At 41.6% G+C, this 16,872-nt stretch overlaps 1 protein-coding gene across 1 annotated transcript in view; it reads left to right on the top strand.

Moving 5' to 3' along the window:
- The window catches only part of WDR27 (WD repeat domain 27), a 176,613-nt gene that overhangs the window by 15,709 nt on the left and 144,032 nt on the right, over positions 1 to 16,872 (top strand). The window contains exons 4-8 of the mRNA XM_074948788.1: positions 1,577 to 1,701; positions 8,038 to 8,151; positions 14,811 to 14,862; positions 15,592 to 15,662; positions 16,661 to 16,775. Coding sequence (XP_074804889.1) covers positions 1,577 to 1,701; positions 8,038 to 8,151; positions 14,811 to 14,862; positions 15,592 to 15,662; positions 16,661 to 16,775 — 477 coding nt within the window. The remainder of the gene's footprint in view (positions 1 to 1,576; positions 1,702 to 8,037; positions 8,152 to 14,810; positions 14,863 to 15,591; positions 15,663 to 16,660; positions 16,776 to 16,872) is intronic.

Genomic DNA, 16,872 nt, shown 5'->3' with positions numbered 1-16,872 from the left:
AAGGCCTTCCAGGCACTAAAAAAAGTCTGTTTTATTACACCTTTTATAAAACAGGAACCTGTTTTATTACACCTTGACTTTTAAAAACCTTTTATTTTACAAACAGACGCATTGGATGTTGATCTTGGAAATGGACTGTTGCCCCTCTCCCCCTACTTCTTGCATCCTATCATATATCATAGCAGGAAGCTGTTTCCTTGAGAAGTCCCCTATTCAGTGATAGAGAAGGTGCTGTAATGGTAAAGTTGGCTGTTGAGGCCTGGCTTTGCTTCCTGTGGGGCCAACCATTCCAGCTAGTGACAGATCACGCACCCCTACGATGGCTACATTCTATAAAGGATCACAATCACTGAGTCATGTAGTGGTATTTGTCCTGCCAACCATACCGCTTTGAAGTACTGCATTGACCCAGTAAAGGTCATAAAAATGCAGCCTTCTTTTCCTGAGACTGAGGGAACTGTCAATGCAAGCAAGCCCGGTGACTGAAAAATTATGGGGAAGGGTGTGTGATGCAGTCTACAAGCTTCACAGTGAAGCAGGGTGGGGAGTAGACCAATATTGGACAAGGGAGGCTTTGCCCTTCAACAGATGCAAGGCATATTCCCAGTGAAGGAAGAGTTTAAAAGAGCACTGGTAGCACAGGAAAAAGTGGGGAGTGAGCTGCATATGGAATCAGGAAGCGTGGCTGATGCTGAGAGCTGTGTGGGGAGTGGCAACAGCTTTATGAAGGCTGTGCTAACAGGAGGGACTTTGGTGCTCCCTCCTCTCCTTGGGGATTTGAAAGCCTTAAGCAAAATTGACCGAACACAGACAGACTGAGGAGAGTCTGCTAAATCAGTAATCACGCCCCAAGCTGAGGAGATTCAGACTGGTATGAAGTGACCCAAGTGGAAACATATTTTGGGGTAGCTCAGTAACTGGAGCTGGGCACTTTGATATATGCTAGGGCCCTCGGATCTCGTGGAGTGGGTGGGCCCGGGTCCCCCTACCTTGGGCCCCACTTCCCCCTGGCTCCCTTGTAGTAACCAAGCTCTGGGGGAGCAATTGCAGCACAAGGGGGTGATTGAGGCCACAGCTGGTGCCCTCTCGGACAACTAGAGCAGCAGAAACTGTAAAGCAATGACCAGACCACTAGGCAAGCTGGTCATGGGACCTTCCTGCTATAGATACACAAGTTAACTTGTAAGGTGTCTTCTCCCCCGGCCCCCCCAATATTCTGTTATAAAAAGACAAAAAATGGCAAGCTATTTTGGGCTACATTTGAAAACTGGATGATTTAAATGTTTTTAGTATAAAATTGAGCAAACAGTTCATTCAGATGGTTCCCTAGAAGTTGTCACCTGAATGTTAATTATAAATTTGGAGGTGAAAGGTAGAAATGAAAGAGTGAAATAAAGGGAATAAAGTCCTGTTTTAAATGAAAAGCTCAACACATCCTTAACTTTTGAGTGGCTATTGACCTGTAGTAGCCATTCAGTTACTAAATTTATAGTTATGCTTTAAATGTAATACTATATTGAAGTATTTGAATTTTTGTTTTTATGACACAATACTAATCTTTTTAAAATTATTATAGGGTTAATGCCTCGAGGAATTGTTATAGGAACTCTTTTGGGAATGGTGCTTTATGTACGATTTAGTCCAGATGACCAGTCTGTGGCAGTATGTGCTGGAAATCGGATATATATGTTAAATGCAAAGGTGAGTTGTCTTTTCTCTTGAAAATAGATGTTAAAGATTCTAGAAACATGTTCACTTTCAAATTAAACCATACTAATTAAAAGCAACATGTTTTTCAGAAAACCTAATACTTATTGAGCAAAAATGTTCATCTGCTTGTAGATGGTCTAATGTGTGATATTAGTATATATTCCAGACAATATTAAGATGAAGTTACGGTTTAGAGTATGTATCAGTAACTTAAGGGTAGAAAACATTACAGGGATGTTGTAACTATTCCCAAATTAAGCATTATAAACTGAGGAAATTCAGAATTAAGGTTACTTTTAAAAGAAATCATCATAAAGCCATCACAGTTAGTACATTACTTGTGTGCCTGCATATTAGGCTCCTTGCGTCAATGCTGCATGTGCTCACCAGGAGTGCTTTTGTCGATGCACAGTGTTGTGCACCGTGGGTAGGTATCCCAGTGTGCAACTCATCACTATCCAGTGCAATGTCTTTGGGGAAGTTTTGGCAATGCGTGGCGAAGCAGAAACAAGTCGTGTATGGGTGACTGGGAGCAAAGGGTCAACTTTCCAGCATGCAACTTTCTCCATCCCATAATGTCATCCATATCCCATAATTTTTCTGCCTTATTAAAAAATCCCATAAACCTGCACGGCCCTCCTTGCTGTCGTCCATCTGTCACAGAAAAATGGAATGTGCACAGCTCTTTACTACTGTCATGAGCGTAGCAAGCACAGGACAGAATCCTCCGGTATTTGCAGAGCTGCAAGAAGAACCAAATCGGGGGAACAGGACAATTTCATGGAGGACACACTGCTGTGGGACATGGTGAAAATTCAAGGTTGTTGGGTGGCATTCATTCATGGAGCAGCTGCAGACAGTGAAGTGCTGCTTCTCGGCCCGAGAAACGAGCACTGATGGGTTGGATCACATTGTAATGCAGGCTTGGGATGATGAGTAGTGACTGCAGAACTTTTTGGATGAGCAAGGCCACATTCCTGGATCTGTGTTGCACTCACTCCAGCTCTCCAGTGCATGGACATCAGAATAAGAGCAGCACTGACAGTGAAGATATGAGTGGCAATCTTACTGTGGAAACTTGCGATGCTTGATTGCTACCAGTCAGTGGGAAATCATTTTGGAGTTGAAAAATCCATTGTGCGGGCCGTTGACACCATAGGCGCCGACTCTGTGGAAAAATTAGCGGGTGCTTTGCACCCACCGGCAGCCAAGCTTCCCCCCCCCCCCCTGAACTCATCGCGTCCCTGCTCCTCCCCCTCCCAGCACTTCCTGGCCGCCGCCTAACAGCCGCTTGGTGACGCTTAGGACTTTCCGGAAGGGAGGGGGAGGAGTGGGGATGCGGCGCGCTCAGGGAAGGAAGCAGTAAAGAGGTGGGGCAGGGGCGGTGACTTGGGGGAAGGGGGTGGAATTGGGGTGGGGCGAGGGTGGTGTAGGGGCAGGGCCAGGGGTGGGGGGTCGGCACCTATGGTTGACATGCAAGTATGCGGGGCCATTAATCCCCTCCTGCTCTTGGCAATTTGCAGGATGTAATGGATGGATTTTCAGCAGTGGAGTTCCTGAACTGTGATGGAGTGATAGATGGCACACACATACCTATTTTAGCACCAGGCCACCTTGCCCCAGAGTGCATCAACAGAAAGAGCTACTTTTCTATGGTTATGCAAGTGTTGGTGGATCACTGAGGATGCTTCACCAACATCAACATTGGCTGGTCAGGGAAGGTATATGATGCTTGTCTTTTTAAGAACACAGGACTGTTAAAGTTACAAGCAGGGACTTTCTTCCCCGACTGGTGGATTAACATTGGTGATGTTGAAATGCCGATAGTGATCTTGGGGGCCCAGACTAACCCTTGTTCCTGTGGCTCATGAATCTGTACACTGGCCACCTCAATAGCACCAAGGAAAGATTCAACTACCAGCCCAGCAGGTGTAGAATGATAATTGAATGTGCTTTTGGTAGATTGAAAAGACAATGACATTGTTTCCTCACAAGGCTGGATGTCAGTGAGAAAAATAATCCCAGTGGTTATAGCTGCCTGTTGTGTCCTGCATAATATCTGTGTGGCAAAGGGGAAAAAATTGCCACTGGGGTGAATGCAGAGGAAGGAGCCTCAGTAAGTGTGCGAAGGTGGAGCAGCTTGAACAACCAGACACAAGGGCTATTAGAAAAGCTCAACACGGAGCCATACAATTCAGAGTCCTTTAAAGAGCACTTTAACAGAGAGCCACAGTAGTATGTTGTGGTGCACTGTGTTCTACCTGGCCCTGCAGTTTTAGAGTCTGTTAGGAATTGTGTGGTGCTTGGTACACATCTATGACTATAACACTGTCAATGCACCTATTGATTTTGTGGTGCTTGCTGTACATTTATGATTTGATTATTACAGTGTTTGTCCCTGTTCCTGTGAATTGTCACGTTGTACAATAACAACTAAGTGGGTGCTTTCAGTACCTCTTGGCACTTTGCAGCATATGTTGTGATCTAATGAAGATAAATTATTTTCCAAACAGAATTTAATTGAGTAACAAAACAACTGCCAAAAAAAAAATCTGTGCAATTTTAAAGCAAATACATTTAAAAACTTAAGTTCTGGCCCATTAATTTCTTAAGGGGAAATAACATTCATGTCCATTTTGGCTACACATACAGCAATTGTGGCTCGCACAGGTCAGTGTATGCGAAACTGGTTGTCCTTACTGTCCCCCAGTGTGGAGTGGTAGGGGTAGGGATGTGGCCCCAAATGCCATGTGGAATCTTGAGGGTGCTGTAATGGAGTTCTGCATGGACTGCAAAAATATGCAAGCCTGTGGTTGTTGAACCTGTAGGTCCACAAGTGTTTGTTGCCGGCGAAGCCCCATTATGTCCTGGTGCGTCTCCTCCTTTTTCCTGCAGGGACTTCTAGGCCTTTCTCTTGTTTATTTCCTTCTCCATACAGTCTGCAATATTCAACCTGCAGGCCTTCTATTCGTGGTCTGGTGCAGCGGTGGCTTGCAGGATCTCTCTGAACATGTCATCCTGAGTCCTCTTCTTTCTCCTCCTTATCTGGCTAAGAGATGCTGCAGGTGCAGAAAGGGATGCCCTCAAGGGTGCAATGACAACTGCTGAAGTATCTTTGTCAGTATAGTCACAAAGAAAGCGAAAATTAAGATTCAGAACACCCTTCCCTTGCCCCCCTAAAGTTTTAAAGAAGACATGTCTATTGACACTTGTGCTTCAGAGTGTTTGTGCATGACACCACTCACAGTACCAGCCATGGTTAGTATGGGGCAAGGGGAAATGAGTAGGGGTTTGCTTAGTTATCTGAAACTATTTGCATAGGGCAATGACACTGAATACTGGCACCGTTTTCCACATGTGGTGGTGATTTTAGTCAATATCTCACTTCTGAGAATAACAAGGGGACAAAGAGGACAGCTGCTGCTGGTGTCCCTATCATGGATCCGCAGGATTGGTGCTACCTCCCCAGCTTTGAAACAGTCTCTAGGAGGAACTCTTTCTGTGTGCCAGACCCCCAAGGGGTCTCATTCTTCCTCCAGGGTAGACCACACAGCCTCACCTTTAGGACTCCAGCACTCCTGCTTCACACCATGAGCTCTGTTTAGCAAATCCAGATGTGATAGGCTCCTGTTGGAGACTTGCACACTCTTCAGGGATTAATGCACCCCCTGAAGCATTTGTAGTGACACTCAAACAGTGTTACCAAAACAGTAGGGTTTATTAGTTAACTGGAACACAGCATAGGAAGTCCTCCAGGTTAGCATAGAGAACTGAAGGTTAAAGCATAGCCCAAGTCCATTCTGGTTACCCCTGAGACCAACCATGCTATAGTGAACCCAGTTGTTCAAACTCTGTCTGTTTCTCAGTCCGACCTCTTTGGTCAGATCCCAGGTGAGAACCCCCCCTCCTTCCAGCAGCCAACCCTTATCCTCCCACCTCCCCAGTCCTTTGTTTTCAAGCTGGGGGCTGTTGCTCAATTTCGCTGCTGAGAGATGTGGAAATCCGTCTCCCTTTGGGTTGCTAGATGTCCATTGTCTTCTTGAATTCTCCATTGATAGGGGATTGGCCTCAGCCAGTCTTTTTTTTTTCTTTTTCCCCCAATGACTCATTTAGCCTCAGACAGCAAGGCAACAATCATACCATTGTGTCTTAGCCTGCCCTGAGAGCAAACAGTCCTTTTCCACCCCTGAGTAACAATTAAGCACATATGGGAAACTGAGGCGTGCATATAGGGTTCATAAAATTATTACAGAAATTTCCACTTTGCTAGTGCTAAAGGCACCTGGCCTATTTGCCGCTAGTCTGTTAACTTAGGCAGGCACCACTGCAGTAATCACAGGCTGGCATGAGAAAGTTTCATACTGCGGAAGAAGAAATAAGGCTGCCATCCCTAGAAGCCTTCAGGAGAGGATTGTAGGGTACTTCTATGAAAGTTTCATCAGGCTCTCTCAGGAGGATGCAAGGGACATTGCTGTGTACATCAACAACCTGCTCTACATGTCCCCTTCCTCTCCCAGCCTGATTCTACAGGGGAATAAAAGCAGATAACAATTCTACCTCTTTGTTGTACCACTACCTCTTCTAGTATGAGTAAATTAATGAAAAGTCAGTAGCTGTGTCCTGCTAAGTTGGAGGTGCCATCACTGTAATGGAAATTAACGTACATATTTACCCACGGTTCCTTCACTATAGTCCAGTCAGTTCTGACAGTTGAGCACAGGTTAACTTGGCTTGTAATACTTGGTTCTGAGATAATTACAACATTCCTATAACGTTTTTTACTCCACAGTTATGGATATTTATTCTCAACCATAACTTCTTTTTGATATGCAGCTTTTTATGTGCGAATTTCCCTATTTTTTTAATTACTAAAAGATTCATACACAAACACTAAACAAAAAACCCAAAGATGAATGCTCTCATGCAGTATCTCTAAGGATCTGAGGATATATAGTATCGGTCTTAAATAATGTTTTTAATTTGAATTTTTAAGGGCAGATACACCATTACCCCAAAGTAACTAGAGTGGATCAACTAGTCACCAGAGAAGCACAAAGCAGCCAAAGCATACTAGTAAATCTATCCCTTAATTTGAAGTTGACTTAATGGCTTGCTGTGTTAGTGAGACTGGTGCCTTGTTGCAGTTCTCTCAGATGTGTTGCCTTAATGTACAGTGGAGTTGAGGCAATGGTGCCATTGGAACCTTTCAAATGCTTATGACCAAGCTAGCATGCTGCCCAACTATTACTGCTCTTTAAAGATTCCATGTTACCTAGCAGTAAGAACTGTTGACACATGTCCAGTCTTCCTCATACTACAACTAATATAATTGTTACATGCAAATTAGGTGTACAGGAGGTGGTGATTGGTCGAGGTACTTTTTATGTCACAGTGGCCTCTTTTAAGAGTTACTTGAGCTATTGACCTGAGTCTGTGTAGCTTATTTAATCACAGCAATTAGGTACAACAATCATTAATAATTTTGTTTAATTACAACCTAACTTCAAATATGCACAGGATTTCAATTAATTTTAACTATTTGGAAAGTTTGTGTGTTTTATTTCATTGTTAAGATATTTTTTGATAAAGAAAAGATTGACTCAGAGGCTACATTTCTTAAAGGACCCATTTTTAAATAGTTTTAATTCCAACTAATAGATTTATTTGTAAATTCTCAGAAAAAAAAATTTTGTACTCAGAGTAAGTGTGGTAAATTTGGAGAGGATACACTGAATTTTTCATACGAAACAGAGGTTGAATCCCCAATTTAAGTGTAAAATAGAACTCAGTAAAACGTAATGGAGTTGCAGTGCCTCTATAACTTTGTGTTGTGACCTAGACTCACACTGGAAATAAATTGTAAACAATTATTGCATGATTTTGAGAGAAGAATTGGTGCCAAGAAAAATATAGCATGGTATCAGCCTTTAAGAAGTTGGGAGGGGGAATGGGAGGAAGGAAAAATTAAAAAAAAAAAATACAGGCATGTTGATTTATTCTCATTACTGGGGAAAACATTAGCACAAATAATAAGGTGTTTAGGTGTGTAAGTCCATTGAGGATAATAACATAGAAATTTATAGATGAACCTGAAAGCATTTTTATACGTTGTTATGTTTGGAGAAGGGAATACAATAGACATAGTGATTTTTGCCAGTGATACAATACATTCGGGAGTAAGAAAACAGGTGTACGTGAAATAGTATAATGTGCCCCAGTTTGACATTCTTTTTGTAGTGGTATTTTTTAATTACTTAAGTCAGAACAAATGAAACTTTTTTATTTTGAAGTTTGATCTACTTTTCTTTCTTGTTCAACTAATCACAGCATGAGGCTATATTAACTGAGTTGGAAGGCCATCTGGCTCCAGTGACTGCAGCTGAGTTTTGCACCTGGGAGAGAAATATGCTTATATCAGTCTCTGAAGACAGAAGCTTTAAGGTAAGGAAAGCATACTCTACTTTTAACAAATGTAGTCTCTTTGGAGTAAAATGGGCATTTTTCCCTTTAAATACTTAACATAAGAATGGCCATACTGGGTTAGATCAGTGGTCCATGTAGCCCTGTATACGATCTTCCAACAGTAGCTGATGCCAGATGCTTAGGAAGGAATGAATAGAACATGGCAATATATTTAGTGATCCCTCCCCTGTCGTCTAGTCCCAGCTTCTGGTAGTCAGAGGTCTAGGGATGCCCAGAGCATGGGACTGTGTACCTGACCATCTTGGCTAATTTCCATGGATGGACTTATCATCCAGGAACTTTGTTGCCCTTCTCTGTACTTTTTTGTTATGGGGCGACCTGAAATGCTCAAAGTATTGATGGTGTGGCATTATATTTTCTGTTTGATTCTCCAGTGGTTTCTAACATTCTGTTAGCTTTTTGACTGTCACGGCAAATTGAACAGATGTTTTCAGAGAACTATCCACAGGCACTCCAAGATCTCCTTCTTGAATGGAAACAGCTAATTTAGACCCATCATTCTGTATGTGTAGTTGGAATTGTGTTTTCTGATGTGCATTACTTTCATCAACATTGATATTTAATCAAGATGGTATAAAACAAATACTCATTGATTCCCTGTTCCTTAGTTGAACTGGTTGGGAATTTCCCTCAAAATGATTTTTTGAAGGAAAAAATTCAGGTTCCACAAAATCAAAATTTTCCCTCAGCAAAATCTAAATGAAATATTTTGCTTCAGGTCTGTTTGACCCTAATTGAAATATTTCAGTTTGTTTAACTGAACAGAAAAGTTTGATGTTGACTACTCTGAAATGAAACTGCATCTGCCTATGCTGCTGCAGTGCCTCATGGGAGTTTTAGTTTAGGAGTTTTAGTTTGGATGCTTCATACCCCCATTCTCTCCTATGGGCAGGTTCCTTGACCAGACTACATCTTCCATGATGCACTGTGGTCTACCCTTTGCTCAAGTTATGTGATGGGGAAATGTAGACTGGCTGTGGCGCCCAACCCAAAGGGAAAAATTGGAGCCTGAGACAAGTCCCATGAGGTACTGTGGTACCTGAGGAAGATGCAGTTTAATGTCAAACTAACTCAAAACATCCTGTTCCAAGTCAGTTAAACACACTGAAATAAAATGTTTCAATGTAGGAATGTCAAAATGTTTCATTTCATTTTGACATTTCTGAATAAAATTCTTTTGTGACTTTTTGTTCAGTGAAAATTATTGTTTTGACTTCTTATGCCAAATTTGGACAAAAACAAATGTTAAAATATTGGAATTTCCTGCAGGATGGAAATCGGCTTTTCATTCAGATCTAGTCCTTTAATTTATCTTGGTGAAAAAAATAAGTGTATGTGTGGGGATAGTCCAGATCTTGTGGAAAGGAGTATATTGTCAAGAAAATACATCTGCGGAAAAAATTGCCCGTAGTTGTTACTTAGCTCTCATTTTGGTGTCCTCGCACTGCAGTGCAGGGGTGAGCCCTGCACATAGTTCCAGGAAGGTGGCTTTGCCCCTCTGAAAGTTCTGCGGCCACTGCTCGTCATCCCATATCTGCATCACAATCCAATCCCACCACTCAGTGCCTGTTTCCTGAGCCCAGTAGTAATGGTCCACCCTATGAAGCTGCTTAGTGAATGACAACATCAGTCTTGAATGGTTTCTTTCCGTGGCACACAGCAGGGCAGGCGCCACAGATTCTTTTTCAGATTTGCAGCTCATGAAATACTGCAGGTTCAGCCACATTGTATTCATAGTACACATCACAAGACTGGAGTGTAGTGCAGTATCCGTGCTTTCAGAGATGGCGGGTGCACAGTTTACAAGGGCCGGTTGAAAAACAGTGTGAAACGTAGTCAGAAGCCCATGGAATGATGGAATGAAAAAAACCTCTTATCATGGGATGGTGAGCCCGCCTCCAGGCGCTGGGAGGGAGGGGGAGGTGCTGATTGGTGGGGCCCGCTGGTGGGCAAGGAGGCTCTGGGTGGAGGGGGAGGTTCTGATGGGGGGCTGCCAGTGGGTGCAAAGCACCCACCATTTTTTTTTCCTTTGGTTGCTCCAGCCCTGGAGCATCCATGGAGTCAGCACCTATGCTCTTAGCAGCAGAAGGTGGCGATTTGCACAGTGGGATAGATACCCATGGTGTACTGCTCTCTCTGTTGGTACTAGAGCACCACCTGTAGACGTGCTCCGCTGACGCAAGGAGCGTTATGTGAACATAGAGAATCAATGTAATTACAGTGGTTTATGATCGTCAATGGGACTTCGGTCGATTTAGGCCATGTCTATGTTACAAACTTAGGTCTGAAATGGAGCAATTACTCAAGAAGGCTTCAATACAAGTTTATGAATTTTTTAAATATAATTTCTCCCTCCTAATTAAGTCTAACAAATACTGTAGTGGCAAGTCTTGAATTGTTTTGAGACTGTACTTATATAAAAATAATACTCAAATATTGTAGTTGGAACATTAGCCATAATTAAGGTTGAACAAGTTTTTCCATTCTAAGCCATTGTTTAGAATTAGTCATAACTTCCTTTCGCTTTTAGGTTTTGGATTGAAATTTCCCAGGCTAATTCTGTACCTGAAAAGAATATTTTTTTGAAAGCCTGTAAAACTTTGTCCATTTCAAAGTATGAGAACAGAGGAAAACACACTTTGTTCCATTATTAAAACATTCTTGTAACTTTTTGAACAGTTCTGAAATGGCTGGAGACAGTTGTTTTAAATTTGTCTAATTTAAATTCTGTCACTGAGGCCTGCTCCACACTACAGAGTTAGGTTGATGTAAGGCACCTTATGTCGACCTAGTAATGTCAGTACGCTACAATGTTCCTCTTGCTGACATCACTTGCCTGCTACATCGATTTAATAACTCCTCTTCTGTGAGAGGTGAGTGCTTAAGTTAGGTTGACGCAGTGGCAGTGTAGACCCAGTGTTGCTACCTAGCAACTGCCCAGCTGAGCATGCCAGCTACATGCTCCTGCCTGGACTGCACAGGAAGTGGTGGATCTCCTGGGTCCATGGGGAGAAGAGGCTGTACAGGCACAGTTCTGATCCAGCCATAGAAATGTGAACATCTACAAGCAGATCGCTCAGATCACGGGGGAGAAGGGCTACAAGAGGGACCTGCAGCAGTGTCGCGTGAAAGCCAAGGAGGTGTGGCAGGTGTACCAAAAGGCAACGGAGGCAAGCAGTCACTCTGGTGTGGTGCCGCTGTAGGCTGATCTATAGATTATGTATAGGGCTTCGTGTCTGTCATGGAGGTCGCGGAAGTCACGGATTCCGTGACTTTCTGTGACCGCCATGACTTCTGCAGTGGCCAGTGTGGCTGATCCCAGGGCTGCCCAAGCAGCTGGCCCTGGGGACAGGTCCTCAGGCGCCCCTGGGGACAGCCACACCGGCCGTCGCTGGAGCGGCTCTGCAGCCAGCCTCTGCAGCCAGGTCCCGGGGGCAGCTGGAGGAGCTGCTTCTCAGTGGACCCTGTCAGCTGGTGCCCCCCGAGCAGCTGGCCCCCCCCAGACCCTCCCAGCTAAGATTTAGTCAGGGGTATTTATAGTACAAGTCATGGACAGATCATGGGCTGTGAATTTTTGTTTATAGCCCGTGACCCGTCCATGACTTTTACTAAAAATACCCATAACTAAATTGTAGCCTTAATTATGGATTGATTATAGTGATTACTAAAGAATTCCCAGTTATCACTTTAGGGATGACAGGTTCTTGTCCCAAGATCAGGCCCAATATTGTTTATATTATTTTATAGTTGGGAACCCTGATGTGTACAGCTGCAACACTCACACTATAGGAACTCTTCTATATTTACAAATTATTTATTAATGCATTTAGCACAGTAACAAACACCCCAACTCAGTAAGGTAGATAGAGATACTACAGAATGTACATCTGCACATCCATATACTCTCACCATCCCTTGCAGAACAATCTGAAATGCTAGCCATCATCATCTTCATCACCATCATCTTTCCCCCTCATCACCAGTGGCCATCATTCTGGCACCTCCCCAAGGGCTACATCTTTCTCCTACTGCTCCTGGGCTGGGATGCAACTTTTATAATATGTTATGTTGACACCACTATATTTGATGCATATTCAGTATGGATTTTCCCCTTCTTCTTTAATTGTATTTCCTCACCTTACCACTGTTGGAGTGTCCTCCTATAGGGTAGTATATCAGTAATCTCAACATATTATCATATATGTCAATTCATTGCCATGGCCCTCCTGTGGTTGGTTATCCGTGGACATAACCTATGTACCTGTTATGAACATCAGTTCGTTGCCATGACACTCTTGTGGTTGGACTCATGTTCCTGTGGTCAGAAATTCACTTAAAACTCCAATTTCAGCTCCCCAGTACTTGGGCTTTCGGTTAGGCCATTTGTCTGTTCAAAGGTCACAGGCCTCAAGCCTTATGCTAACTGAGGAAGCTAATGTCTTTCAGGATACAGGCATGTTGGTTCCTTGCATCATTTCTGAATATAATAAAGGCAAGCTAGCCCTATATGCTACAGTCCTCCCTTTGATAGGGTCATTGTTAATGAACCTATCACATAAATTTAGGGTCTACCCCTTTGTTTAAAGCCTGGCTTTTTACATAACATACTAGACACAGGTAGAGGAGAATTGCCACCTGCCCAATTAGTATATGTGCCTTTGTCATGTAACAAAATTTTGACCCTGTGACCCTGCACTTCATTTGACCAAAATAATATATTTTTGATAGTTGGTTATTACAATACTGGAATTTTCACTATTAAGTATTATTCACTATATGTCATCCTTCTGATAAGAGCCTCTTACTTGGTTAGCCTGGTAGGCTACCAGTGACGATAACGACAGATGCTGCTGGTACCTTCCTTCTGGCCACACAGCAGTGTGTTCGTCTCAAACATATTGTATCTGTCAATGTACGGATACCCCTTTTCAGAACAACAGGCCATCGGTGGAATTTTCCCCATTTGGGTGATAAACTACCAGAGGAGGTTCATTGGTGGATTCATTGTAGACATTGTCTTTAAGATGACCTATTGTGTGGATGATTCCCAAGTGACTGAACACATCGTTACCAGATTGAACACGACCAAGAGGTCTTGGATGTGACACACAAGGTTTTTCCATGATGTAATCTTAGTTAAATAAGAATTTTAATTAGTGAACAGTGTCACAGACCCCATACCTGATCAGTAGCAGTCTGGCATTACAAGCTTCCACAGAGCGGTCACCACTCGCTTCTCCACTGTCAGTGGAGCTCTCATTTTAGTGTCACTGCACCAGAGGGCTGGGGCGAGCTCCTTGCACGCTTCCAGGAAAGTGGCCTTGCGCATCCCAAAGTTTTGGAGCCAGTGTTTGCCATAACGATGCGACCCCACCAGTCAGTGCTTGTTTCTTGGGACAAGAACTGGTGCTTCACTGTGTTCAGCTGCTCCGTGACTGCCAGCAGCAACCAGGAATTGTTTCTTTCCATGGTTTCCAGCAGGGCTATTTGAAAAGAATTGTCATATTCTGCATGGTGACTCTGGCAGCTCTGGAAATACTGCAGAATCAGGCGCTTGGTGTTTGTAATAGCAAAGACCTGTGCAGGATTCATGCTTCTGTAGAGATGGTGAATGCGCAGGTTTGATAGGCTTTTGAAAACAGGGACGAAATACGGGATGTAGAAGAAATTAGGGGAGGGAGAAAACTGCATCATGGGACGTTCACGCCATGTTCCCAGTCACCCCTGTGGGAATGTTTTTCTCCCATGAGGCTTGCAGACTCTTTCCAAAACACCAGGTGGTGAGTTGAACAGTGGGGTAGCTACCCAAGATAGCTCTCTGCATCAATAAAAGCACTGCTAGTGATGACGAGCTCAACTGACACAAGGACCATAGCATGGACATGCACAACCAACTTCATTACTGTGGTGGCTGTATGTTGACTTGACTTAGCTAAGTTGACTTAATTTTGCAGTGTAGAGATGCCCTGAGTGTACTAGTGAAAATTGTTTTTTGATTTAGCTGAGTTAGGAAACTTTGAAAATTGCATTTTGCAGTAAAATTTTAACCATAATGTGCTATGTCATTTCTTAAGGAAGCTTGTGACTTGCATTTGTGCATGGCTAGCTTAGGCTTTGTCAGTACCCAAAAGTTGTACTAATTTTAACTAAATTGTTTTAGAAACTGGTTAAACTGGTGCAAGTTCCTTATGTGGTCACTCTGAAATCAGTTTGAATGTGTTTATGTTGATTTAGCTTAAGTTGATGAGGATCTGACATAAGTTAAATGTATAAAGCATTCTTAAACCCATTGAAATATATCCACACAAGAGGATAGCACTAATTTAATTAATCAGTTTCTAAAATGATTTAGTTAAATTGGTAAAACGTGTGTGTAGACAAGGCTTAAACTGTGTAGTGAACAAATACATCTCATAAGGAGCGTTTTGAACAGAATCCTGCCTAGTCATTGCCTTTTTTAATATCTGTGTTTCTCTAGATTCATCCCTTGATGTAGATTTGTAGTTTGTCAGTTTGCAATGTTGTACTTTTTACTTCAGACATAATTTTTTCTTCTTTTATTTTTCATAATTATCTAAATAAATATTTACACTTTAATGTATGTTTTTTTTGCAAAGGTTTGGGACTATTGTACTGGATTGCTAATATACCAATCAGCAGTGTTAACAGGTATGGTTTTCTTTCTTTGTATCGCCTGCCTTTGAAAGGAAAGCATCTTGCACATTAAGAAAAAATAAGTGTCCACCTTTGTGGGTTGACATACTCAAAATAGCACAGTTAGCCAGTAAATACTAGGGCCATGATTTGCAAACTTGAAGTCAGTGGGAACTGCAGCATCTCTGAAAATATGGATTTAGTGCCAAGTTAGAAATTTTTGGCCTACTTGCATAAAATATAACTTGCCTAACTAAAGGTATTGCATATGCACATTTTATCTGTGTTGGTATTAATGACATGCTTGAATTAGTGCCGTCTCATTTAGTACATATAGGTATTTTATGTTATACTAATCCCCATTATATCTGAGCACCTTGTTCTTGTCATTCATCAGATGTTATGTTTGGCACAAGGGAACCTTCCCATTTTGTGTGCATACTGTAATAGCTTTTACATAAAGGCTGTGTTAATATTTTTTTAGGACAATCACAATACATGGCATTTCCATGTTATTTATGCTCATTTTTATTCTAATTAGGAGACACATGACGAAAAGAGCTGTTTTGTTTTCTTTTACCACAATTTGAGAAGGCACATTAGCATGTACTTATTTCCCATTGACTGAATTGAGAGCATATTTTAAAATATAAAACCTGATTTATGTGTACTATAAAAATAACTGCATATATATATATATATATATATATATATATATATATATATATATTTTTTTTTTTACAGCATTTCCTTTGCTAAGTCTGTTCATTGATGAAGAAAATAAACAGATTATTACAGGATGTGCTGATGGGCAGGTGAGAATCAAGCAAATGCTGTAAATATTAATTTTTGTCAAAATATCAAAACATTTAGGAACATCCTGTGTATCAGGAAGTGTCTCAATCTCTGTGTTTGGAATTGTTACAAAGACAACTTTAATTAGCATAATTCACTGCTCTGAACCTTAATTGTTTTGATTACTTATGGCATAGAACTGAGCTTTAAAACTAAATGGAAAAACTTTTCTAAATACATTGGTAAAGCTGTCTAAAATCACATATCGGTAAAAGAATATACTGTGTATGCAGATTGAGAAGTTGCAAGTTTGTTTTAAAATGAGGTGTGAAAATCAATTAATTTTTTTATTTATTGGCCAATCAGTATGACTTTCAGTCTAAGCTAGAAGTATATGGGCGAGTCTTGCTGGGAATCCTTGCAAATTGAGATCTGTGGTAATCTGTAGTTTAGTCAATCTTTAAGATTTTTTTTTTAAACATCTTGCTGTAGCCATAAAACGCTTTATTCACCCACTGCACCAGTTCAGAGGAGTGTGGAGAAAATGAAAGGCTAAACTGTGGTAGTGTCTAGAAAATGTAAGCAATAAAGGACATATATGAGCCAATGAGATATCACATGCAAAGTTTCCAAAGGTTTCTGTAACATTTTATAATCATTTCAAAAAGATGATGGGGGAGATTTTCAAAGGTACAAACAGGAGTTAGATACCTAACTCCCATTGAAAGTCAATGGCGATTAGGCTTCTAACTGCCTCCTGAACTTTGAAAATCTTCCTTGCTATTGTTAAAACATGAATACATGTGATTGACTCTTTGTGTTATAAATTCTGCACTTGTGAAATTAAAATTTCCTAAAATGTGCTGTTTAAGCAATGAGATGCTCCAGTGAGAGAGTTAAATGGTATTTATGTTAATTAGGCTGATAAACTTGAGACCAGATACTCCACACTGTGCATGAGTGTTATCGTCAGTGTCAAAAACCTGATACTGTGACTGATTCTGTCGTCCTCCTTCAGCTTTGGATCTTCAGTTTGCTCAGTGGACACCAGTACCGTTGTGTGGTACATATAAGCTTAAAGAAAGAGCGAGATAAATTCTACAGCAAAACTGGAAAATCTAGACAACAATTAGGTATTGTGATGTTTCTAGAACACTTTTCTATGTTATGCTTTAATTCATATTGTATGCTACTGAATGTATTCTCTTCATAACCACCATTAGTTGAATT

Source organism: Natator depressus, chromosome 3 (assembly GCF_965152275.1).
Source record: "Natator depressus isolate rNatDep1 chromosome 3, rNatDep2.hap1, whole genome shotgun sequence".
In the NCBI taxonomy this organism is placed as follows: Eukaryota; Metazoa; Chordata; order Testudines; family Cheloniidae; genus Natator; species Natator depressus.
Note: the sequence above shows the minus strand (reverse complement) of the source record. Positions and strands in the feature narration are given on the sequence as shown.